The following is a 26,597-nucleotide window of genomic DNA, read 5'->3' on the forward strand; positions in this document are numbered from 1 at the left end:
GGATTGAATACAAAGTCTCCCTACTAACTCACCAGTGCCTCCATGGTAATGCCCCCCTCTACCTCAAAGAACTGCTCACCCCCCCAAATCCTCCACACCACACCTGCGCTCCGGACAGGCTAACCTCCTCCAACCTCCGAGGACAAAGCTACGAACTATGGGAGACCGGGCTTTCTGCTCCGCCGCTCCCAGTCTGTGGAACGCTCTCCCTGACCACCTGAGGGCACCACAGACTGTGGATGCTTTTAAAAAAGCCTAAAAACCCTTCTTTTTTTTAAAAAAAAGCCTTTTTTTTAGATATAAGGGAGAGAAGGAAGGAATAGGGTGCCACTGAATGAAAAATAACCCTTCCCCTACGTTGTGAAATAAGTATCTTTTTCAAGAACAACTGCTCACCCCCCCAAATCCTCCACACGACACCTGCGCTCCGGACAGGCTAACCTCCTCCAACCTCCGAGGACAAAGCTACGAACAATGGGAGACCGGGCTTTCTGCTCCGCCGCTCCCAGTCTGTGGAACGCTCTCCCTGACCACCTGAGGGCACCACAGACTGTGGATGCTTTTAAAAAAGGATAAAAACCCTTCTTTTTTTTAAAAAAAAAAGCCTTTTTTTAGATATAAGGGAGAGAAGGAAGGAATAGGGTGCCACTGAATGAAAAATAACCCTTCCCCTCCGTTGTGAAATAAGTATCTTTTTCAAGAACAACTGCTCACCCCCCCCAAATCCTCCACACGACACCTCCGCTCCGGACAGGCTAACCTCCTCCAACCTCCGAGGACAAAGCTACGAACTATGGAAGCTTTCTGCTCCGCCGCTCCCAGTCTGTGGAACGCTCTCCCTGACCACCTGAGGGCACCACAGACTGTGGATGCTTTTAAAAAAGGCTTAAAAACCCTTCTTTTTAGATATAGGCATGATAGTTCTAGTTTGTATTTTTAATTATTTTTATTATCTTTTTTATTTATTTATTTTTTAATTCACTGTAGCACTTTGAGGTTGTTTGCTCAATTGAAAGTGCTTTTTTTTTTACAAATAAAATGTATTATTATTATTACTATTATTATTTAATTACTTTTTTGTTAATTGTTAATATTTATTTTTACGTTGAACAAGAGAGGACATCCCACCAAGTCAAATTCATTTTGTGTCAAACATACTTGGCCAATAACGCTGATTTTGATTTAAAACAAAATTTAAATTTCTTTTTATCAAAATGCAACTTTTATTTTGTAAAACTGCAACTAATTTTTCGTCCATTCACACCTTCTTCTCATATTTTTTTCTTGTACATTTTTATTAGGGATGTCCGATAATATCGGCAGGCCGATATTATCGGCCGATAAATGCGTTAAAATGTAATATCGGAAATGATCGGTATCGGTTTTTTATTATCTGTATCGTTTTTTTGTTTGTTTGTTTTTTTTTTTTGTTTTTTTTATTAAATCAACATAAAAAACACAAGATACACTTACAATTAGTGCACCAACCCAAAAAACCTCCCTCCCCCCATTTCTTTCTGTTATCAATATTCTGCTTCCTACATTATATATCAATATATATCAATACAGTCTGCAAGGAATACAGTCCGTAAGCACACATGATTGTGCGTGCTGCTGCTCCACTAATAGTACTAACCTTTAACAGTTAATTTGACTCATTTTCATTCATTACTAGTTTCTATGTAACCGTTTTTATATTGTTTTACTTTCTTTTTTTATTCAAGAAAATGTTTTTAATTTATTTATCTTATTTTTTTTATTTTTTTTTATAAATTACCTTATCTTCACCATACCTGGTTGTCCAAATTAGGCATAATAATGTGTTAATTCCACGACTGCATATATCGGTATCGGTTGATATCGGTATCGGTAATTAAAGAGTTGGACAATATCGGAATATCGGACATCCCTAATTTTTATTTTATTTTTTTCTTCCCTCATACAGTTACATTGTCCTTTTAACTTCGCAATATTTTCCTCGCAACATTATCTTTTCCAAGCTGCGGTATAAAATTGGATGGATGAGACAATATTTGTTATTGTAAAATGACAACTTTATTTTCTTGTAACGCTACAACTTTCCTCTCAAGTCATCCCAACTCTTCTTTGGTAAACCTCACCCCAAAAACATACAACAACAAACAAGCATAATAGCTTCTCACTCAGCGTTGACTCAATATACAATCATGAATTGTTTTGACTTCCTGCTTTGGAAAGGGGGCGGAGCCTGCGACATTAGGGCGCAGGTGTGTTTTCTCCGTGTGGCTTTAAACATGACTTCATCTTTTTTTTTTTCCGGTGCACTCATTGACAGCGACACAAGTCATTAAGTCACAAGGGTCAAAGGTTGGCCGTTTCCTCGTTAAATGAATGCCACATAAATAACTACCAATCACATTTAGCACACTCGAGGTCAGAGGTCAGTGTTTTCTAATTATCATGAATAAATGACTGTATCGACCCAAACATTAAACAGGCACGGGTGAGGGGATGTATGCACGCGGACCGACAGATGAAGCCAAACAAACGACCAGACTCTTTAGCGCCGCTCTAGATGTGTGAAAATGGAAAAAGATGAAACAAAATATTTGTGTTTTGTTCCACTATTATTTCCATAGGAGAACACAAACCTTCCTAATTGTTAGAAATCGCACTGTTTACTTTAAACATGCTTCATTGATGTTTTGTCCCACTCATTTCAGCGGTCCTTGAACTCATCGTAGTTTGTTTACGTGTACAACTTTCTCCGACGCTGCCACTCCTTCATTGTCTCGTTATGTCCACCAAACGTTTTATACTGTGCGTGAATGCACAAAAGGCGAGCTTTGTTGACGTTATTGACTTGTTGGAGTGCTAATTAGGCATATTTGGTCACTGCATGACTGCAAGCTAATCAATGCTAACATGCTATTTAGGTTAGCTGTATGTACGTATTGCATCATTATGCCTCATTTGTAGCTATATTTGAGCTCATTTAATATCCTTTACTTTTATCATCTTTGTATATCATTTAAATTTGCATGTCTCATGACACATTATCTGTATGTGATATCGGCTGCGTATCTCATAGCTGTTTGTGTGCCATGTTGTTCCAGACCACAGCAAACGTTACATAGCTTGCAAAGATCCATTAGAAGAAGACAGCCTGACGTTTCCTTTAACTTGGAGAATAAAAATAAAAATAGAACATTTCTGTCGATGAAGATTGGCGTCTGCCTTTGATAGTAGGCTAATATAGCTAACATAGACACTTACATCATGTGTTGTCTTCAATATAACACTTATATAAGACTTTTAAAGTCATTTTGATAGTAGGCTAATATAGACACTTACAGGATGTGTTGTCTTCATTATAACACTTATATAAGACTTATAAAGTCATTTTGATAGTAGGCTAATATAGACACTTACAGGATGTGTTGTCTTCATTATAACACTTATATAAGACTTTTAAAGTCATTTTGATAGTAGGCTAATATAGACACTTACATCATGTGTTGCCTTCATCATAACACTTATATAAGACTTTCAAAGTCATTTTGATAGTAGGCTAATATAGACACTTACATCATGTGTTGCCTTCATTATAACACTTATATAAGACTTTTAAAGTCATTTTGATAGTAGGCTAATATAGACACTTACATCATGTGTTGCCTTCATTATAACACCTATATAAGACTTTTTAAGTCATTTTGATAGTAGGCTAATATAAACACTTACATGATGTGTTGCCTTAATTATAACACTTATATAAGACTTTTAAAGTCATTTTGATAGTAGGCTAATATAGCTAATATAGACACTTACATCATGTGTTGCCTTCATTATAACACTTATATAAGACTTTTAAAGTCATTTTGATAGTAGGCTAATATAGACACTTACATGATGTGTTGCCTTCATTATAACACCTATATAAGACTTTTAAAGTCATTTTGATAGTAGGCTAATATAGCTAATATAGACACTTACATCATGTGTTGCCTTCATTATAACACTTATATAAGACTTTTAAAGTCATTTTGATAGTAGGCTAATATAGACACTTACATGATGTGTTGCCTTCATTATAACACTTATATAAGACTTTCAAAGTCATTTTGATAGTAGGCTATTATAGACACTTACATCATGTGTTGCCTTCATTATAACACTTATATAAGACTTTTAAAGTCATTTTGATAGTAGGCTAATATAGACACTTACATCATGTGTTGCCTTCATTATAACACCTATATAAGACTTTTTAAGTCATTTTGATAGTAGGCTAATATAGCTAATATAGACACTTACATCATGTGTTGCCTTCATTATAACACTTATATAAGACTTTTAAAGTCATTTTGATAGTAGGCTAATATAAACACTTACATGATGTGTTGCCTTCATTATAACACCTATATAAGACTTTTAAAGTCATTTTGATAGTAGGCTAATATAGCTAATATAGACACTTACATCATGTGTTGCCTTCATTATAACACTTTTATAAGACTTTTAAAGTAATTTTGATAGTAGGCTAATATAGACACTTACATGATGTGTTGCCTTCATTATAACACCTATATAAGACTTTTAAAGTCATTTTGATAGTAGGCTAATATAGACACTTACATCATGTGTTGCCTTCATTATAACACTTGTAGAAGACGTTTAAACTTATTTTGATAGTAGGCTAATATAGCTAATATAGACACTTACATCATGTGTTGCCTTCATTATAACACTTATATAAGACTTTTAAAGTCATTTTGATAGTAGGCTAATATAGCTATTATAGACACTTACATCATGTGTTGCCTTCATTATAACACTTATATAAGACTTTTAAACGTATGTTGATAGTAGGCTAATATAACTAATATAGACACTTACATCATGTGTTGCCTCCATTATAACACTTATATAAGACTTTTAAATTCATTTTGATAGTAGGCTAATATAGCTAATATAGACACTTTCATCATCTGTTGCCTTCATTATAACACTTATATAAGACTTTTAATTTTTTGCGGCTCCAGACATATTTTTGTGGAGCATTTTGGTCCAATATGGCTCTTTCAACATTTTGAATTGCCGACCCCTGGACTAGAGTGAGTCAAAGTCAGAGCTTTTCTTCCCGTCATTCACACATGTACCTACATGTACTACAGCACTTCACCTGCTCCAGTCCACATCCTCATGAGAAAGCGCCGAGCGGGCAGCAGCCGCCACAAGACACGACAACAAACCGTACGCAAACCTCTCTGGTCACAGAAACTCTCGGGTTTGATTCGCCGCTCCCTTCGGCGGGACAGAGAAAAGAGGGAAGGCGCCAGATACCACGGAGGTGTCACTCAGCTGGAATCGAGATGAAGAAGCAGCTGATTGGCACTCGCCACGTGACGTCCCCTCCACACTGGAGACGCCACGCTGCGTGCGCGGAGAACATAATGGCAAGTCTGGATGGAGCTTCCCAGGCACATAATGGTCCTTCTCTACGGCAGTACTCAGACCAGCTTTCACCATGTCTAACAGCCAAATAGTGCACCATGTCTAACAGCCAAATAGTTCACCATGTCTAACAGCCAAATAGTTCACCATGTCTAACAGCCAAATAGTTCACCATGTCTAACAGCCAAATAGTTCACCATCTCTAACAGCCAAATAGTTCACCATGTCTAACAGCCAAATAGTGCACCATGTCTAACAGCCAAATAGTTCACCATGTCTAACAGCCAAATAGTTCACCATGTCTAACAGCCAAATAGTTCACCATGTCTAACAGCCAAATAGTTCACCATGTCTAACAGCCAAATAGTTCTCCATGTCTAACAGCCAAATAGTTCACCATGTCTAACAGCCAAATAGTTCACCATGTCTAACAGCCAAATAGTTCACCATGTCTAACAGCCAAATAGTTCACCATGTCTAACAGCCAAATAGTTCACCATGTCTAACAGCTAAATAGTTCACCATGTCTAACAGCCAAATAGTTCACCATGTCTAACAGCCAAATAGTTCACCATGTCTAACAGCCAAATAGTTCACCATGTCTAACAGCCAAATAGTTCACCATCTCTAACAGCCAAATAGTTCACCATGTCTGACAGCCAAATAGTTAACCATGTCTAACAGCCAAATAGTTCACCATGTCTAACAGCCGAATAGTTCTCTAGGGAATGCTTGGCCAACATAATTGTATTCATGTCGTTTCAGACACCCATCCTGTGTTGTTTCAACATTAAGACCCAAGTTATAGAACTGAGTACAAGTACAAAACCTACAAAATTGTGTCATGTACTGTCTTGACTTAACATCAACGACATATATCACATGTGTCAAACTCAAGGCCCGGGGGCCACATGTGGCCCGCCCATTTATTAGTTGTGGCCCACGATTGCCTGGCCCCACTATGGACTGGACTCTCACTATTATGTTAGATCCACTATGGACTGGACTCTCACTATTATGTTAGATCCACTATGGACTGGACTCTCACTATTATGTTAGATCCACTATGGACTGGAATCTCACACTATTATGTTAGATCCACTATGGACTGGACTCTCACACTATTATGTTAGATCAACTATGGACTGGACTCTCACTAATATGTCGATTCCACTATGTACTGGACTCTCACTATTATGTTAGATCCACTATGGACTGGACTCTCACACTATTATGTTAGATCCACTATGGACTGGACTCTCACTATTGTGTTAGATCCACTATGGACTGGACTTTCACACTATTATGTCAGATCCACTATGGACTGGACTCTCACTATTATGTTAGATCCACTATGGACTGGACTCTCACACTATTATGTTAGATCCACTATGGACTGGACTCTCACACTATTATGTTAGATCCACTATGGACTGGACTCTCACTATTGTGTTAGATCCACTATGGACTGGACTTTCACACTATTATGTCAGATCCACTATGGACTGGACTCTCACTATTATGTTAGATCCACTATGGACTGGACTCTCACACTATTATGTTAGATCCACTATGGACTGGACTCTCACTGTTATGTTAGATCCACTATGGACTGGACTCTCACACTATTTTCTCGGATCCACTATGGACTGGACTCTCACACTATTATGCTAGATCCACTATGGACTGGACTCTCCCTTTTATGTTAGATCCGCTATGGACTGGACTCTCACCATATTATGCAGACCCACTCGACGTCCATAAATAGGTAAAGTAAGAAGGAATATAAAATACACATTTATTTCAGTTTTAGGAGTTAAAAGGTGGAACAAGCTCAGTGATGAGTTGAAGACATGTAGTTCTTTGTTAAGGTTTAAGAAAAGTTTGAAAGGCGAAATAATTGACATTTATAAAATATAGTAACAATTACTTTCATCCCATTGATTATTTTAACGTTGATGTTGCAGGTAATCTTATTTACAGTAAAGGTATAGGATAGGCAAATATAAACTTTGGCTTCAGCCTATTCCTTTTTCTTTTCTTTTTGAGTGTAAATGTGTATGATTGCTAAATATGTATAATCTGTACTGTTAAACTGCTCACACAAAATGGTTGATGGTTGATTGTCCAGTGTGGCTCTTAAGGTGTCGAGAAGTGAGGTCTGCAAAACCTACTCCCTCGCGGCTGAGCTAGCTAGCATTGGTACCAGCTGCGGAACAGCGACACGGGAACAAATGCTCATTATTTAAATGTTTACCTATGTGCACCGGAGCCGAACATTAGGACAGGTGTAACAACTACATTTAAGGATGTCAATGAGTTTTACATATTGTGTTGATACTGGTAAACTGTCAAGACCACTCACCAATAATGTTTTTAAAAATGTATAGTTACTGTAATACATGTGATTGGTATCAGCAGACCTCACTTGTGTATCTGTATCGGCAGTATACAACTGATCGGAACATCATAACGTGAATGTCAGGTGAAAACCAAAATGACAACACTTAAGTAAGCCCACACAAGTCAACTATCTTTAACTTAAGAATGTTAAAAAAAAAAATAAAAAAAAATAACTTAAAAAATAAATAAATATAAAAAAAAAAATAAAATAAAATAAAAAAAATATGGTAAATAAAAAATTAATAACTTAAGCATGTTTTTTTACAAAACAAGTACCGCAAAGCATGCTGGGAAACCGGAAGTGTTGCCGGTTTCCTGTAAGCCCCATTTATGTGATGCATCCTCCTGGCCAAGAGCTAACCAACGAGCTAAAAGCCTGCGCTGTCATGCTCATCGCATCCGTTGCGCTCAAAGCGCTGGCTAACAATCTGTCAACTCATTGTCCAGCGTGGCTCTTAAGGTGTCGAGGAGTGAGGTCTACAAAACCTACTCCCTCTCGGCTGAGCTAGCTAGCATTGGTACCAGCTGCGGAACAGCGACACGGGAACAAATTATTATTATTTAAATGTTTACCTATGTGCACCGGAGCCGAACAGCAGGACAGGTGTAACAACTACATTTAAGGATGTCAATGAGTTTAACATATTGTGTTGATACTGGTAAACTGTCAAGACCACTCACCAATAATGTTTTTAAAAATGTATAGTTACTGTAATACATGTGATCGGTATCAGCAGACCTCACTTGTGTATCTGCATCGGCTGTATACAACTGATCGGAACATCATAACGTGAATGTCAGGTGAAAACCAAAATGACAACACTTAAGTAAGCCCACACAAGTCAACTATCTTTAACTTAAGCATGTTAAAAGAAAAAAAAAATAAATAAATAAATAACTTTAAAAATAAATACATATAAAAATTAAAAAAAATAAAAATAAAAATAAATAAATAACTTTAAAAATAAATACATATAAAAATTAAAAAAATACAAAAATAAAAATACAAATAAATACAAAATAAATAAATAACTTAAGCATGTTTTTTTTTTACAAAACAAGTGCCACAATGCATGCTGGGAAACCGGAAGTGTTGCCGGTACCCAGTAAGCTCCATTTATGTGATGCATCCTCCTGGCCAAGAGCTAACCAACGAGCTAAAAGCCTGCGCTGTCATGCTCATCGCATCCAATGCGCTGGCTAACAATCTGTCAGCTCATTGTCCAGCGTGGCTCTTAAGGTGTCGAGGAGTGAGGTCTACAAAACCTACTCCCTCCCGGCCTCGTTAGATAGCATTGGTTCCATCTGCGGAACAGCGAGACGGGAACAAGCGCCTTACCTTTTTCATACGTCCGCCGCGAGTGCCCATGAACGCCACCGTGTGTCCCCGGTAGTCGTAGGCCGCCACGGAGGTCATGCCGTCCTCCTTGTCCACGTACAGCGGGACGCCCTCGATGGTGGTGGTGCCCCCCAGAGGCTGGTTGAAGTCGTGGCCGCAGAAATTATCGTCAATCCGCAACGGCTGGGCGGAACAAAGAGAGAGAGAGAGAATCAATCAATGTTTAGGGAAGTGAAGTGAAGTGAATTATATTTATATAGCGCTTTTCTCTAGTGACTCAAAGCACTTTTACATAGCGAAACCCAATATCTAAGTTACATTTAAACCAGTGTGGGTAAAGTGTCTTTCCCAAGGACACAACGGCAGTGACTAGGATGGCGGAAGCGGGGGTGGAACCTGGAACCCTCAAGTTGCTGGTACGGCCACTCTACCGCCCCGGGTTTACTTATCCATCCCTAAATCCCGAGTGTCTCAAAGGGCTGAGAAGCCGTCATAAAGAAGCCATGAACGACTCCATTATCGCTTTCTGACTACCGTGTCTCGTTAAAAATGACATGCATTCTTAAAGATGCAGCAGCCGTCGGGTCTCGCCGGCACTTAGGAGGCGTTTGACGGAAGTGGAGAGCGAAGGCAACACACGGAAGATTTAGTGAGTTTGGAAAGTAATTGGCATGATTGGTGAAAATGATTGTCGTAGGTCTGGAGATGTTGGGGAATTAGATCGGAATCAACACGTTTCTGTCTGGTTTCCTTCCTCAACTGGATCGGTGATTGGGTAGGTAGGTAGGTAGGTAGGTAGGTAGGTAGGTAGGTAGGTAGGTAGGTAGGTAGGTAGGTAGGTAGGTAGGTAGGTAGGTAGGTAGGTAGGTCGGTCTTTATTGTCATTGCACGAGTACAACGAAACTTTGTTTTCAGCACAAACCCGTTCAAGATTAGACAAACAAACAAGTGTACAGGGTTACAGAACAGGAACGCTGATGGGTCGCCACAAGGCGCCCCGTAAAAGATGGGGAAAAAGGTAAACGCTGGGGAAGGATGAGTAAAAGAAAATACAATCTAGACTGGGCTCCTAACATATTACAACAGTGGTCTCAGACATGCCAATTGCGGCCCGCGAGACGCTATTTTGCGGCCCACACCTTAATATGAAAAGGTACTTGCCAACCCTTCCGATTTTTCCGGGAGACTCCCGAATTTCAGGGCAACCGTTCTCTCGAATGTCTGCCGATTTTCACCCAAACAACAATATTAAGGGTGTGTCGTGATGGCACTGCCTTTAAAGGCCTACTGAAAGCCACTACTAACGACCACGCAGTCTGATAGTTTATATATCAATGATGAAATCTTAACATTGCAACACATGCTAATATGGCCGGGTTAACTTATAAAGTGACATTTTAAATTTCCCGCTAAACTTCCGGTTGAAAACGTCTATGTATGATGACGTATGCGCGTGACGTCAATGGTTGACGCGGAAGTATTCGGACACATTGTATCCTAATACAATCAGCTCTGTTTTCATCGCAAAATTCCACAGTATTCTGGACATCTGTGTTGGTGAATCTTTTGCAATTTGTTCAATGAACAATGGAGACTGCAAAGAAGAAAGTTGTAGGTGGGATCGGTGTATTAGCGGGCGGCTGCAGCAACACAACCAGGAGGACTTTGACTTGGATAGCAGACGCGCTATCCGACGCTAGCCGCCGACCGCATCGATGATCGGGTGAAGTCCTTCGTCGCGCCGTCGACCGCTGGAACGCAGGTGAGCACGGGTGTTGATGAGCAGATGAGGGCTGGCGTAGGTGGATAGCTAATGTTTTTAGCATAACTCTGCGAGGTCCCGTAGCTAAGTTAGCTTAGCAACAGCATTGTTAAGCTTTGCCAGGCTGGAAAGCATTAACGGTGTATTTACATGTCCATGGTTTAATAGTATTGTTGATCGTCTGTCCATCCTTTCAGTCAGGGGTTTATTTATTTTGTTTCTATCTGCGGTTAAGCCCGATGCTATCACGTTAGCTCAGTAGCTAAAGTGCTTCACCGATGTATTGTCGAGGAGATAAAAGTGAATGTCCATTTCGCGTTCTCGACTCTCATTTTCAAGAGGATAGAGTATCCGAGGTGGTTTAAAATACAAATCCCGCATCTGCGGTCCTCTCCAAGGTTTCTCACAGTCATTCACATTGACATCTCACTGGGTTGTGAGTTTTTCCTTGCCCTTTTGTGGGCTCTGAACCGAGGATGCCGTCGTGACTTGTGCAGCCCTTAGAGGCACTTGTGATTTAGGGCTATATAACTAAACATTGATTGATTGATCCTCTATAAAGATTCAAAGAATTGCTATTGCGACATCCAGTGGACACATTTAGAACAGCAGTTTCTTTCTTCAATTTCGGCTCATTTTTATACTTAGCAAACTCACCCCGCCGGCCGGATGAAAGCTGTACCTGGGCCGTAGGTTTGACACCCCTGCTCTAGAGTGCGTTACAAGATGACGACACAACACTTGTTTATGCAAGGAGCCGAACAAAGTCAAGTCATCCGCACGCCGGCTGCCCGCCCGTCGCCCCGCAGAGTGAGACGGCCATCTTCCCATGCTAATGGTTTGTTATGTTTAGACTGACTTGCATCATTACCACAGAGTCAACAGCTCGGGTTGGTGGCGCAGCGGAGCGTCGGACATGGACGTGTCTGCAGACAAATGTGGCCTCACGTGGACCTGACATCTGCCGGCCTTGTAGACACGCAATCCCTGCCGTCTGCCCACTGCGTCATTAGCGACTCACAGCAGAGGACCCGCTGCATCACTTTCAGAACACGGGGGTCTCGCGTTAATGCCCTTTTTTTTTCGCAGCCTAATTCTAGATGTGATGCATGTCCTTATTAGGGGGACGTGTCAAAATGTGCCTTTGGACCACCGTGGTTTTTCCTGTCATTGATGTGTGGACGTTGGGAATCAATCCTCCACTGAGTTCACCACAAAATATGTTCTACAACTATCATTATTAAACCCACAATAATAGTTCAAAGTAGATTCCATGAAATGCTCAGTCATTCACAAACAAGGATGGGGCGAGGGTCACCACTTTGTGAACAAATGCCTGAGCAAATTGTTGAACAGTTTAAGAAAAACCTTTCTCAACCAGCTATTGCAAGGAATTTAGGGATTTCACCATCTACGCTCCGTAATATCATCAAAGGGTTCAGAGAATGTGGAGAAATCACTGCACGTAAGCAGCTAAGCCCGTGACCTTCCATCCCTCAGGCTGTACCGCATCAACAAGCCACATCAGTGTGTAAAGGATATCACCACATTGGCTCAGGAATACTTCAGAAACCCACTGTCGGTAACTACAGTTGGTCGCTACATCTGTAAGTGCAAGTTAAAACTCTCCTATGCAAGGCGAAAACCATTTATCAACAACACCCAGAAACGCCGTCGGCTTCGCTGGGCCTGAGCTCATCTAAGATGGACTGATACGAAGTGGAAAAGTGTTCTGTGGTCTGACGAGTCCACATTTCAAATTGTTTTTGGAAACTGTGGACGTCGTGTCCTCCGGACCAAAGAGGAAAAGAACCATCCGGATTGTTATAGGCGCAAAGTGTAAAAGCCACCATCTGTGATGGTATGGTGCACAAGAAAAAAATTAAAAATCAAAAATTAAAAATTAAAAATTAAAAATTAAAAATTAAAAATTAAAAATTAAAAATTAAAAAATAAATAATAAAAATTAAAAATTAAAAATTAAAAATTAAAAATTAAAAATTAAAAATTAAAAATAAATAATAAATAATAAAAAATTAAAAATTAAAAATTAAAAATTAAAAATTAAAAATTAAAAATTAAAAATTAAAAATTAAAAATTAAAAATTAAAAATTAAAAATTTAAAATTTAAAATTTAAAATGTTTAAATCAACATAAAAAACACAATATATACTTTATATATCAATATATATCAATACAGTCTGCAGGGATACAGTCCGTAAGCACACATGATTGTATTTCTTTATGACAAAAAAATAATACAAAATTTAAAAAAAATACCCCCCCCCCGCTCCCCCTAGTCCGTGGGACAAATTTTCAAGCGTTGACCGGTCCGCAGCTACAAAAAGGTTGGGGACCACTGTATTAGTGGCCAAGACATGGGTAACATACACATCTATGAAGGCGCCATTAATGCTGAAAGGTACATACAGCTTTTGGAGCAACATATTTTAGTCACGACGTGGTTTTCGCAGCTTACTGCGAGGTTTTGTTCTCCCAGTATGCAAACGGACTATTCCGGACAGGACTTGAAGGTAGGAACATATTTATTAATCAATGAATCCTACACATCACAAAAGACATGAACCGAAACAAAAGGAAAGTGTTGCCGTTCACACGAGAGGCTAAAGAACAAAAAACTTAATGCAGGAAACACAGAGACATGGACATAGAGAACTTTATCAAACTGTGACATGAATCAACTAAGACTTACTTGGCAAGGCAGGAAGTAAACAAACAGCATGAACTATGGTGTTGCATGAAACAAGCAACTAGCATAACTATGGAATCAGACATGAAACGAGCGATGACGCCAGGCCGACTGACTTTAAATAGTCTCTTGATTAGAGCCAGGTGAGCGTCCGAACACCAGCGGCAGGTGAAAATCATACGCAACCATGGCAACCAAAACAAACAAGAGTGCACAAAAAACAGGAACTTTGGAGTTAAACTAACAGAACATAACGAAAACATGATCCGGACCACGGATCGTGACAATTTTGCCATCTTTTTCATGGACGCCCCTGCTTATTTCAGCAAGACAATGCCAAGCCACGTGTTACAAGAGCGTGGCTTCATAGTAAAAATAGTGCAGTTACTAGACTGGCCTGCCTGTAGTCCAGACCTGTCTCCCATTGAAAATGTGTTTGGCATTATGAAGCCTAAAATAGCAGAAGGGAGACCCCCGGACTGTTGAACAACTTAAGCTGTACATCAAGCAAGAATGGGAAAGAATTACACCTGAAAAGCTTCACAAATTGATCTCCTCAGTTCCCAAACCTTTACTGAGTGTTGTTAAAAGGAAAGGCCATGTAACACAGTGGTAAAAATGCCCTCTGTGACAACTTTTTTTGCAATTAAATTCTAAGTTCATGATTATATGCAAAAAAAATGAAGTTTCTCATTCAGAACATGAAATATGTTGTCTTTGCAGTCTATTCAAATGAATATAAGTTCAGAAAAGGATTTGCAAATCATTGTATTCTGTTTTTATTTACAATTTACACAACCTGACAACTTCACTGCTTTTGGACTACAGTATTAGTATTGTTTTTAATTATTTAAATACATTTGATAAAAAACACAAATAAAAAACCCCACCTACACTTCCGTTCAAAAGTTTGGGGTCACATTGAAATGTCCTTATTTTTGAAGGAAAAGCACTGTACTTTTCAATGAAAATAACTTTAAACTAGTCTTAACTTGAAAGAAATACACTCTATACATTGCTAATGTGGTAAATGACTATTCTAGCTGCAAATGTCTGCTTTTTGGTGGAATATCTACATAGGTGTATAGAGGCCCATTTCCAGCAACTATCACTCCAGTGTTCTAATTAGGGATGTCCGATAACGGCTTTTTGCCGATATCAGATATGCCGATATTGTCCAACTCTTTAATTACCGATACCGATATCAACCGATACCGATATCAACCGATACCGATATCAACCGATATATACAGTCGTGGAATTAACACATTATGATGCCTAATTTGGACAACCGGGTATGGTGAAGATAAGGTCCTTTTTAAAAAAATGAATCAAATAAAATAAGATAAATAAATTAAAAACATTTTCTTGAATAAAAAAGAAAGTAAAACAATATAAAAACAGTTACATAGAAAATAGTAATTAATGAACATTTGTAAAATTAACTGTTAAAGGTTAGTACTATTAGTGGACCAGCAGCACGCACAATCATGTGTGCTTACGGACTGTATCCCTTGCAGACTGTATTGATATATATTGATATATAATGTAGGAAGCAGAATATCAATAACAGAAAGAAACAACCCTTTTGTGTGAATGAGTGTAAATGGGGGAGGGAGGTTTTTTGGGTTGGTGCACTAATTGTAAGTGTATCTTGTGTTTTTTATGTGGATTTAATAAAAAAAAAACAAAAAAAACATACTGATAATAAAAAAAACGATACCGATAATTTCCGATATTACATTTTAACGCATTTATCTAGTTCTAATGGTACAATGTGTTTGCTCATTGGCTCAGAAGGCTAATTGATGATTAGAAAACCCTTGTGCAATCATGTTCACACATCTGAAAACACTTTAGCTCGTTACAGAAGCTACAAAACGGACCTTCCTTTGAGCAGATTGAGTTTCTGGAGCATCACATTTGTGGGCTCAATTAAACGCTCAAAATGGCCAGAAAAAGAGAACTTTCATCTGAAACTCGACAGTCTATTCTTGTTTTTAGAAATGAAGGCTATTCCACTAAATTGATTGGGTGACCCCAAACTTTTGAACGGTAGTGTATATATAAAGTGTGCAACTTTAAAAATATCCAAAATTCCCCTGGATGAACTTCCCATGGAAAGTTCACATTTCTGCGTCTTCGCACTTCCACGGGAGAGCAAAGAATTTTGTTGTTGTGTGTTCAGCTTTTGTTTCTTAAACAGCTCCCAAAACAATTTCTGTTTATTTCCTCCCCCGCTCCCTTTTACTGCTTTATTTTACGGGCTACCATTTACTTTGAGCTTGGTCAGGAGTAAAATGTTGAGTGAAAGCGGATGAAAAAAATAACGATATTAAGGTTCCGTGTTTGCACCTGGTGCAATATAACACTGAGGGGAAGTTGCTGGTGTTTTGGGATTATATCGGGGATCTAAAAGTCAACAAAAGATGGGTAACATCATGCAAGTACTGTCATGTAAAAAGTATCAAGTAGGGGAATTTTTTCAAAATGATTTGTTAGCCATAGGAATCATCGCACTAGTATCAACTAGAACGTGCAATTCCAGTTGGAATTGCATGTAAATGTCCTCCAGGGGGAGTCTAGTGTGTGGACATTGGAATGGTTGGAATCGGTTGGGAAATGTGGGGTATGCAGTAGATTGTACAAACCCCGTTTCCATATGAGTTGGGAAATGGTGTTAGATGTAAATATAAACGGAATACAATGATTTGCAAATCCTTTTCAAGCCATATTCAGTTGAAGGCACGACAAAGACAACATATTTCATGTTCAAATAATAATGAACTTAGAATTTCATGGCTGCAACACGTGCCAAAGTAGTTGGGAAAGGGCCTGTTCACCACTGTGTTACATGGCCTTTCCTTTTAACAACACTCAGTAAAGGTTTGGGAAGTGAGGAGACACATTTTTGAAGTGGAATTCTTTCCCATTCTTGCTTGATGTACAGCTTAAGTTGTTCAACAGTCCGGGGGTCTCCCTTCTGCTATTTTAGGTGCCACACATTTTCAATGTCTGGACTACAGGCAGGCCAGTCTAGTACCCGCACTCTTTTACTATGAAGCCACGTTGATGTAACACGTGGCTTGGCATTGTCTTGCTGAAATAAGCAGGGGCGTCCATGGTAACGTTGCTTGGATGGCAACATATGTTGCTCCAAAAGCTGTATGTACCTTTCAGCATTAATGGTGCCTTCACAGATGTGTAAGTTACCCATGTCTTGGCCACTAATACACCCCCATACCATCACACATGCTGCCTTTTACACTTTGCGCCTAGAACAGGGGTTACCAACCTTTTTGAAACCAAGAGCTACTTCTTGGGTAGTGATTAATGCGAAGGGCTACCAGTTTGATACACACTTAAATAAATTGCCAGAAATAGCCAATTTGCTCAATTTACCTTTAACTCTATGTTATTATTAATAATTAATGATATTTACACTTAATTGAACGGTTTGAAAGAGGAGAAAACACGAAAAAAATAACAATTAAATTTTGAAACATGGTTTATCTTCAATTTCGACTCTTTAAAATTCAAAATTCAACCAAAAAAAAGAAGAGAAAAACTTAAAAAAAGAATTTATGGAACATCATTAGTAATTTTTCCTGATTAAGATTAATTTTAGAATTTTGATGACATGTTTTAAATAGGTTTAAAATCCAATCTGCACTTTGTTAGAATATATAACAAATTGGACCAAGCTATATTTCTAACAAAGACAAATGATTATTTCTTCTAGATTTTCCAGAACAAAAATTTTAAAAGAAATTCAAAAGACTTTGAAATAAGATTTAAATTTGATTCTACAGATTTTCTAGATTTGCCAGAATAATTTTTTCGAATTTTAATCATAATAAGTTTGAAGAAATATTTCACAAATATTCTTCGTCGAAAAAACAGAAGCTAAAATGAAGAATTAAATTAAATTTATTTATTATTCTTTACAATAAAAAAAATAAATTTACTTGAACATTGATTTAAATTGTCAGGAAAGTAGAGGAAGGAATTTAAAAGGTAAAAAGGTATATGTGTTTAAAAATCCTAAAATCATTTTTAAGGTTGTATTTTTTCTCTAAAATTGTCTTTCTGAAAGTTATAAGAAGCAAAGTAAAAAAAATAATGAATTTATTTATACAAGTGAAGACCAAGTCTTTAAAATATTTTCTTGGATTTTCAAATTCTATTTGAGTTTGGTCTCTCTTAGAATTAAAAATGTTGAGCAAAGTGAGACCAGCTTGCTAGTAAATAAATACAATTTAAAAAATAGAGGCAGCTCACTGGTAAGTGCTGCTATTTGAGCTATTTTTAGAACAGGCCAGCGGGCTACTCATCTGGTCCTTACGGGCTACCTGGTGCCCGCGGGCACCACGTTGGTGACCCCTGCACTATAACAATCCGTATGGTTATTTTCCTCTTTGGTCCGGAGGACACGACGTCCACAGTTTCCAAAAACAATTTGAAATGTGGACTCGTCAGACCACAGAACACTTTCCCACTTTGTATCAGTCCATCTTAGATGAGCTCGGGCGAAGCCAGCGAAGCCGACGGCGTTTCTGGGTGTTGTTGATAAACGGTTTTCGCCTTGCATGGGAGAGTTTTAACTTGCACTTACAGATGTAGCGACCAACTGTAGTTACTGACAGTGGGTTTCTGAAGTGTTCCTGAGCCCATGTGGTGATATCCTTTACACACCGATGTGGCTTGTTGATGCAGTACAGCCTGAGGGATGGAAGGTCACGGGCTTAGCTGCTTACGTGCAGTGATTTCTCCACATTCTCTGAACCCTTTGATGATATTACGGAGCGTAGATGGTGAAATCCCTAAATTCCTTGCAATAGCTGCTCGAGGAAGGTTTTTCTTAAACTGTTCAACAATTTGCTCAGGCATTTGTTGACAAAGTGGTGACCCTCGTCCCATCCTTGTTTGTGAATGACTGAGCATTTCATGGAATCTACTTTTATACCCAATCATGGCACCCACCTGTTCCCAATTAGTCTGTTCACCTGTGGGATGTTCCAAATAAGTGTTTGATGAGCATTCCTCAATTTTATCAGTATTTATTGCCACCTTTCCCAACTTCTTTGTCATGTGTTGCTGCCATCAAATTATAAAGTTAATGATTATTTGCATCCACATGATATTCCACATAATATTGTGAGAAAAACAAAAGAGTCTGTGGGCATGAACACGGAACAGCACTTAATTTTCCCTAATATTTACAGCTGTGACTAAAGAAAGCTCCAAAAACAAATGAGCCGCTGGTTCTCAGGATAAACAGATTTGTGGGCCATATCTTGTCAGAACTTTGGTTCGACTCCAAATGATCCGACTATTGGAGGATTCAACTTTGGACCGGCGCCAGGTTTGGGATCGCCGACCGGTCCGGCTCACCCGTGACTTCGAACAGGATGAGCAGTTAAAAGATGAATGAATGTAGAACTGTGGTGTGAAGATCCTTTAAGACGGGGGTCAGCAACTCGTGGCTCTTGAGCCGCATGCGGCTTTTTAGTGCCGCCCTAGGGCAGGGGTCCGCAACCCAAAACGTTGAAAGAGCCATATTGGACCAAAAATACAAATAAACTAATCTGTCTGGATTCGCCAAAAATTTAAAGCCGTATATAAGTGTTATAATGAAGGCAACACGTGATGTAAGTGTCTATATTAGCTATATTAGCCTACTATCAAAATGACTTTAAAAGTCTTATATAAGTGTTATAATGAAGGCAACACATGATGTAAGTGTCTATATTAGCTATAATAGCCTACTATCAAAATGACTTTAAAAGTCTTATATAAGTGTTATAATAAATGCAACACATGATGTAAGTGTCTATATTTAAAAAAATAGGCTACTATCAAAATGACTTTAAAAGTCTTATATAAGTGTTATAATGAAGACAACACATGATGTAAGTGTCTATATTAGCTAAAATAGCCTACTATCAAAATGACTTTAAAAGTCTTGTATAAGTGTTATAATGAATGCAACACATGATGCAAGTGTCTATATTAGCTATAATAGCCTACTATCAAAATTACTTTAAAAGTCTTATATAAGTGTTATAATGAAGACAACACATGATGTAAGTGTCTATATTAGCTATATTAGCCTACTATCAAAATGAATTTAAAAGTCTTATATAAGTGTTATAATGAAGGCAACACATGATGTAAGTGTCTATATTAGCTATAATAGCCTAATATTAAAATTACTTTTAAAGTCTTATATAAGTGTTATAATGAAGGCAACACATGATGTAAGTGTCTATATTAGCTATAATAGCCTAATATTAAAATTACTTTTAAAGTCTTATATAAGTGTTATAATAAAGGCAACACATGATGTAAGTGTCTATATTAGCTATATTAGCCTACTATCAAAATGACTTTACAAGTCGTTTATAAGTGTTATAATGAAGGCAACACATGATGTAAGTGTCTATATTAGCTATATTAGCCTACTATCAAAATGACTTTAAAAGTCTTATATAAGTGTTATAATGAAGGCAACACATGATGTAAGTGGCTATATTAGCTATAATAGTCTACTATCAAAATGAATTTACAAGTCTTATATAAGTGTTATAATGAAGGCAACACATGATGTAAGTGTCTATAGTAGCCTACTATGAAAATGACTTTAAAAGTCTTGTATAAGTGTTATAATGAATGCAACACATGATGTAAGTGTGTATATTAGTTTTATAAGCCTACTATCAAAATGACTTTAAAATTCTTATATAAGTGTTATAATGAAGGCAACACATGATGCAAGTGTCCATATTAGCTATATTAGCCTACTATCAAAATGACTTTAAAAGTCTTATTTAAGTGTTATAATGAAGGCAACACATGATGTAAGTGTCTATATTTAAAAAAATAGGTTACTATCAAAATGACTTTAAAAGTCTTATATAAGTGTTATAATGAAGGCAATGCATGATGCAAGTGTCTATATTAGCTATAATAGCCTACTATCAAAATTACTTTAAAAGTCTTATTTAAGTGTTATAATAAATGCAACACATGATGTAAGTGTCTATATTAGCTATATTAGCCTACTATCAAAATGACTTTACAAGTCTTATATAAGTGTTATAATGAAGGCAAAACATGATGCAAGTGTCTATATTAGCCTACTATCAAAATGACTTTAAAGGTCTTATATAAGTGTTATAATGAAGGCAAAATATGATGTAAGTGTCCATATTAGCTATATTAGCCTACTATCAAAATGACTTTACAAGTCTTATATAAGTGTTATAATGAATGCAACACATGATGTAAGTGTCTATATTAGCTATATTAGCCTACTATCAAAATGACTTTACAAGTCTTATATAAGTGTTATAATGAAGGCAACACATGATGTAAGTGTCTATGTTAGCTATATTAGCCTACTATCAAAATGACTTTACAAGTCTTATATAAGTGTTATAATGAATGCAACACATGATGTAAGTGTCTATATTAGCTATATTAGCCTACTATCAAAATGACTTTACAAGTCTTATATAAGTGTTATAATGAAGGCAACACATGATGCAAGTGTCTATAACAGCCTACTATCAGAATGACTATGTCGCAGGCTGACGCAAATCTTCGTTGACAGACATGATGAAATGTAATATTTATTCTGCACATTTTTACAACATTAGAAATCATTAAGAGGCTACTCAGAAGATGAGATAACTCCTGGAAATGACTTCACATTCTTAGTTTTTGTATGTTCGGTCCAATATGGCTCTTTCAACGCTCTGGGTTGCCGACCCCTGCATTAAGATCTTGTTTATCAATACCAAAAGTTCTAGTATGATCTGGCAGGCTGGACAGAGTTGAGATCAACAACCATCTGCTGCAGGACTCCTTGTTCTTCTCCTCGCCGATTATCCCGACCGTGTAGGACTCTGGCAGCCCGCTCGGGTTGATTGTTAAGCCCCGGAAAGAATTGGGCATGGAACAAGAAAAAAAAAAAAAACAAACAAACGCCTCCCTGATGCTGTGAGATGATGGATAAGAATCTTTCTGCGCTTCCAAGCAGCGTCAGACATTAAACAGACTGCCAGCTTCTTCATAGTTCATGGTCTATGTCACGTCCTGGTGTGTGCGAACACAGTCCGCCCATTGTTGCACTTCCACTACAGCTCATCACACTGAGGCGTCGCCAGAAAAACAAAAACATCCCCGTGTTACAAAAAGGGGGTTCATGTCAGTGTTGAATCTAGAGACAAACTGGGAGAAAAGGTGCCTACATTTACCAACGGATGTTTTTAAGATCATTCTCAACTGGGGTCAGTTTTTAGACCAATAAATGCTCTTATAGCACTGCTACGATTGGTTGATTGATTGAGACTTTTATTAGTAGGTTGCACAGTGAAGTACATCCATCCATCCATCTTCCTCCGCTTATCCGAGGTCGGGTCGCGGGGGCAGCAGGGAAACCCAGACTTCCCTCTCCCCAACCACTTCGTCCAGCTCCTCCCGGGGGATCCCGAGGCGTTCCCAGGCCAGCCGGGAGACATAGTCTTCCCAACGTGTCCTGGGTCTTCCCCGTGGTCTCCTACCTAAACACCTCCCGAGGGAGGCGTTCGGGTGGCATCCTGACCAGATGCCCGAACCACCTCATCTGGCTCCTCTCCATGTGGAGGAGCAGTGGCTTTACTTTGAGCTCCCCCCGGATGACAGAGCTTCTCACCCTGTCTCTAAGGGAGAGCCCCGCCACCCGGCGGAGGAAACTCATTTCGGCCGCTTGTACCCGTGATCTTGTCCTTTCGGTCATGACCCAAAGCTCATGACCATAGGTGAGGATGGGAACGTAGATCGACCGGTAAATTGAGAGCTTTGCCTTCCGGCTCAGCTCCTTCTTCACCACAACGGACCGATACAGCGTCCGCATTACAGAAAACGCAGCACCGATCCGCCTGTCGATCTCACGGTCCACTTTCCCCTCACTCGTGAACAAGACTCCGAGGTACTTGAACTCCTCCACTTGGGGCATGGTCTCCTCCCCAACCCGGAGATGGCACTCCACCCTTTTCCGGGCAAGAACCATGGACTCGGACTTGGAGGTGCTGATTCTCATCCCAGTGGCTTCACACTCGGCTGCGAACCGATCCAGCGAGAGCTGAAGATCCTGGCCAGATGAAGCCATCAGGACCACATCATCTGCAAAAAGCAGAGACCTAATCCTGCAGCCACCAAACCAGATCCCCTCAACGCCCTGACTGCGCCTAGAAATTATGTCCATAAAGGTTATGAACAGAATCGGTGACGTGAAGTACATATTCCGTACAATTGACCACTAAATGGTAACACCCGAATAAGTTTTTCAACTTGTTTAAGTCGGGGTCCACTTAAATTGATTCATGATACAGATATATACTATCATATATACTATCATCATAATACAGTCATCACACAAGATAATCACATTGAATTATTTACATTATTTACAATCAGGGGTGTGGGGGTGTGGGGGGGGGGGGGGGGTTAGGATATGGACATCAAGTAGTGGACATAGAGAGAGAGAGAGAGAGAGAGAGAGAGAGAGAGAGAGAGAGAGAGAGAGAGAGAGAGAGAGAGAGATCAGAAGGCATAAGAAAAAGTATCTGCATTTGATTGTTTACATTTGATTATTAGCAATCCGGGGAGGGTGTTAGTTTAGGGTTGTAGCTGCCTGAAGGTGAACTTTTATTGTGGTTTTGAAGGAGGATAGAGATGCCCTTTCTTTTACACCTGTTGGGAGCGCATTCCACATTGTTGTGGCATAGAAAGAGAATGAGTTAAGACCTTTGTTAGTTCGGAATTTGGGTTTAACGTGGTTAGTGGAGCTCCCCCTGGTGTTGTAGTTATGGCGGTCATTTACGTTAAGGAATTAGTTTGACATGTACTTCGGTATCAGGGAGGAGTAGCGGATTTTATAGACTAGGCTCAGTGCAAGTTGTTTAACTCTGTCCTCCACCTTGAGCCAGCCCACTTTGGAGAAGTGGGTAAGAGTGAGGTGGGATCTGGGGTGGAGGTCTAGCAGTAACCTGACTAGCTTGTTCTGAGATGTTTGGAGTTTAGATTTGAGGGTTTTGGAGGTGCTAGGGTACCAGGAGGTGCATGCGTAATCGAAAAAGGGTTGAACGAGAGTTCCCGCCAGAATCCTCAAGGTGCTTTTGTTGCCCAGAGAGGAGCTATTGATTATTTTAGTAATCGAGTAATCTATTGTTAGAATCATTATATATAAGTTATCACACAACTCTTATGCTTAAAGGCCGTTGCTATAGTTATTATCTATTGTGCTCTTTTTTGTTTCGTGCAAGGGCACACAACTTGTTATCTTCCACAACATATGAGGGGTGGCCTCGCAGCAGATGTTTTTCTTTGTTTTAGCCCGCTAACGGCCAAGGACTTCAAGTACCTCAACGAAGATAAGACGACAGCACGCAGACGAAGCGGAGACAAGGCAATCGCAAGGCCCCCGGCACATTCCGTCACGTATTGTGCGCACTGGAGCTGCTTTGCATGATATGTGTGACCATTCCATTTACAGCCAGCCTCAGTGATGTTAACTAGGGAACTCCTGAATAAATAGAGGAGCGCGTGGGGCTGTACCTTAGAGCGTGGTGGGAGACTGCAACTGAGTGTGCAGCTCCAAACGTTTCTCCTCATGAGCTAAATTGAACTCTGTCTCTGCCTGATTCCTTCTTCTTGTCTTGTGTAATAGATAGTTCGGTTTTTGAACCTGACATCCATCGATTAGTTTGCTCGATTAATCGGATAAAATACACGATAGCCTCAATGCGTATTTTAGGGAAAACTTTTTCTGTTGTTTTGCTGTAACCTTCATTATTTTTTTCCCAAAAAATCATATCATCAACATTTAAATTGTTCTTTTAGCATGCATGCTTTATAAAAACAAATAACTAATAATCAGCTGTTCGTTGCCAGGGAGATCATTGCACCCCCACACCGCATTGCGACGTGGTCGAGCGGCCCTGCCAGCGACTTGACTGTTCCGGGTTCGATCCCCGCTCCCGCCACCCGAATCCCTGCCGTTGTGTCCTTAGGCGAGACGCAGCTTAAAAAAAATGTGTGGATTCGAATATGTCGAGAAAAGCGCTACATAAAATACAATTCACTTCACTACTGCTCTCATGCGAGCTCTGTTACTAGTGAAACTATGTTTGTGTATTCCAAGTTCTGCACACCACACAAGGGTCCAACTTTCATCAACTTCTGCTCGTTACACTCAATCGATTAATCGAAACAACGGAACATAAATCAAAGCTTCTTTTTTTTATTTATTGAGTTAATCACTGCAGTCCTCTTTCCTTATGGACATCAAAACTGGCCTATGCACTTCAGGTAGTACAACTTTGGGGAGGGGGAAAAAAAAAGTAGGCTTCACTACACACCTTAAATTACAGATGCAAAACAGACAACTGATCTGCCATTTGTATGAGGACTTTATATGGTTCTTCCAGTGGCCCGACCCTTGAGTAGACTGTACATGAGTCCAATAAACCCTCAAGGCGTGTTTCGATATGAGGTGGCCGAGGTCTTCCATTACATCACGGGTCCCCAGGACCTCGGTCTCTCCAGCTATTATTATTTCTAGATGTAACTTCCACACAGCATCATTACAACCCCAAACACCTTTGTACTCCATTTCCAGGGGGGGTTTGAAGCAAGGACACAGTCCCTTGTGTTGTCCTTGGCCCGGACCTGGGTTTTACACAGTCACTGTGTAGCCTATGGCGTCTCTCACACACACACACACACACACACACACAGACACACACACACACACACACACACACACACACACACACACACACAGACCGACTGCCTTGCCAAAGTCTTGAATGATGAATGTGGGTTGAGGAAAAGCGTGAGGAGAGGAAGGAGGAGAAGAAGACAAAGGGTCAACAGAGCGCTTGTCGTCGCTAATTAGCTTCAATGTAGAAGGAGAAGAGTTCTTGATTGACTCCGATGCGACGCCTGCAGGCCGACCTTGCTGTGGGAGACAAAGACGTATTGCCCACCATCACGTCTACAAGAAGCAAAGACGTAATACCCACCATCACGTCTACATGACCCTCACCAAAAAGAAAAACATTGCTCGGACCTTGTCTTGCACCCATCACAGTTAAAATAGAACCTGTCAAGTTTCATTTTTAATTTGTATTCATTATTATTTTACACTAGGTTATACTTTTAAATCAGAATTCCGTATGACTTCTGTAGGAAGATCCTATGGCTCGAAAGTCTGACTTCTTGCAAAACGACCACAACGTGATGATAACCATGGAACAGGACACAACTCCAGAAATGTGAATATCGTTGAAGACCAATACATGATGTAAACTCATTACATGTAGGGCTGCAACTAACGATTCATTTGATAATCGATTAATATGTCGATTATTACTTCGATTAATCGATTAATAATCGGATAAAAGAGACAAACTACATGTATATCCTTTCCAGTATTTTATTGAAAAAAAAACAGCATACTGGCACCATACTTATTTTTATTATTGTTTATCAGCTGTTTGTACATGTTGCAGTTTATAAATAAAGGTTTATTTAAAAAAAAAAATTTAATTAAAAAATTTAAAAAATTAAAGATGCAAGCAGCGATGGACGGGACCAACTTTGAGGGCTCATAAAATCCAAACCGGAGCAGTAATTAAAACTATTTCATCAACTTTTATTTATAAGGGTTCAATCTCTCTCCTGTGCTAATTTCAAGCCGACACGACAAACGCGCTCAGAGGAGATACTGTTTGAAAAAAGGTGACTGTTTTTACTCAACTTTTGTTTTGAAGGGGGAATTGCAAACTTCCTATTGTTTTTCGTTGGGGGTTTGTCAGTGTATGAAATATAGGTCTAAGTGAAACCTACATAGAGTTTTTTGTTTCATGTCTCTGCGACATTCCTACTGGGATTTATA

General features: G+C 39.1%; 1 protein-coding gene across 4 annotated transcripts in view; it reads right to left on the reverse strand.

The window, feature by feature from the left end:
* LOC133653263 (plexin-A1-like) overlaps positions 1 to 26,597 on the reverse strand; it is a 684,271-nt gene that overhangs the window by 455,483 nt on the left and 202,191 nt on the right. For all 4 annotated transcript variants that reach the window (XM_062052348.1, XM_062052349.1, XM_062052350.1 and 1 more), the window contains exon 3: positions 9,179 to 9,361. In XM_062052348.1, coding sequence (XP_061908332.1) covers positions 9,179 to 9,361 — 183 coding nt within the window. The remainder of the gene's footprint in view (positions 1 to 9,178; positions 9,362 to 26,597) is intronic.

This window comes from Entelurus aequoreus, linkage group LG07, assembly GCF_033978785.1.
Source record: "Entelurus aequoreus isolate RoL-2023_Sb linkage group LG07, RoL_Eaeq_v1.1, whole genome shotgun sequence".
Taxonomy (NCBI): Eukaryota; Metazoa; Chordata; class Actinopteri; order Syngnathiformes; family Syngnathidae; genus Entelurus; species Entelurus aequoreus.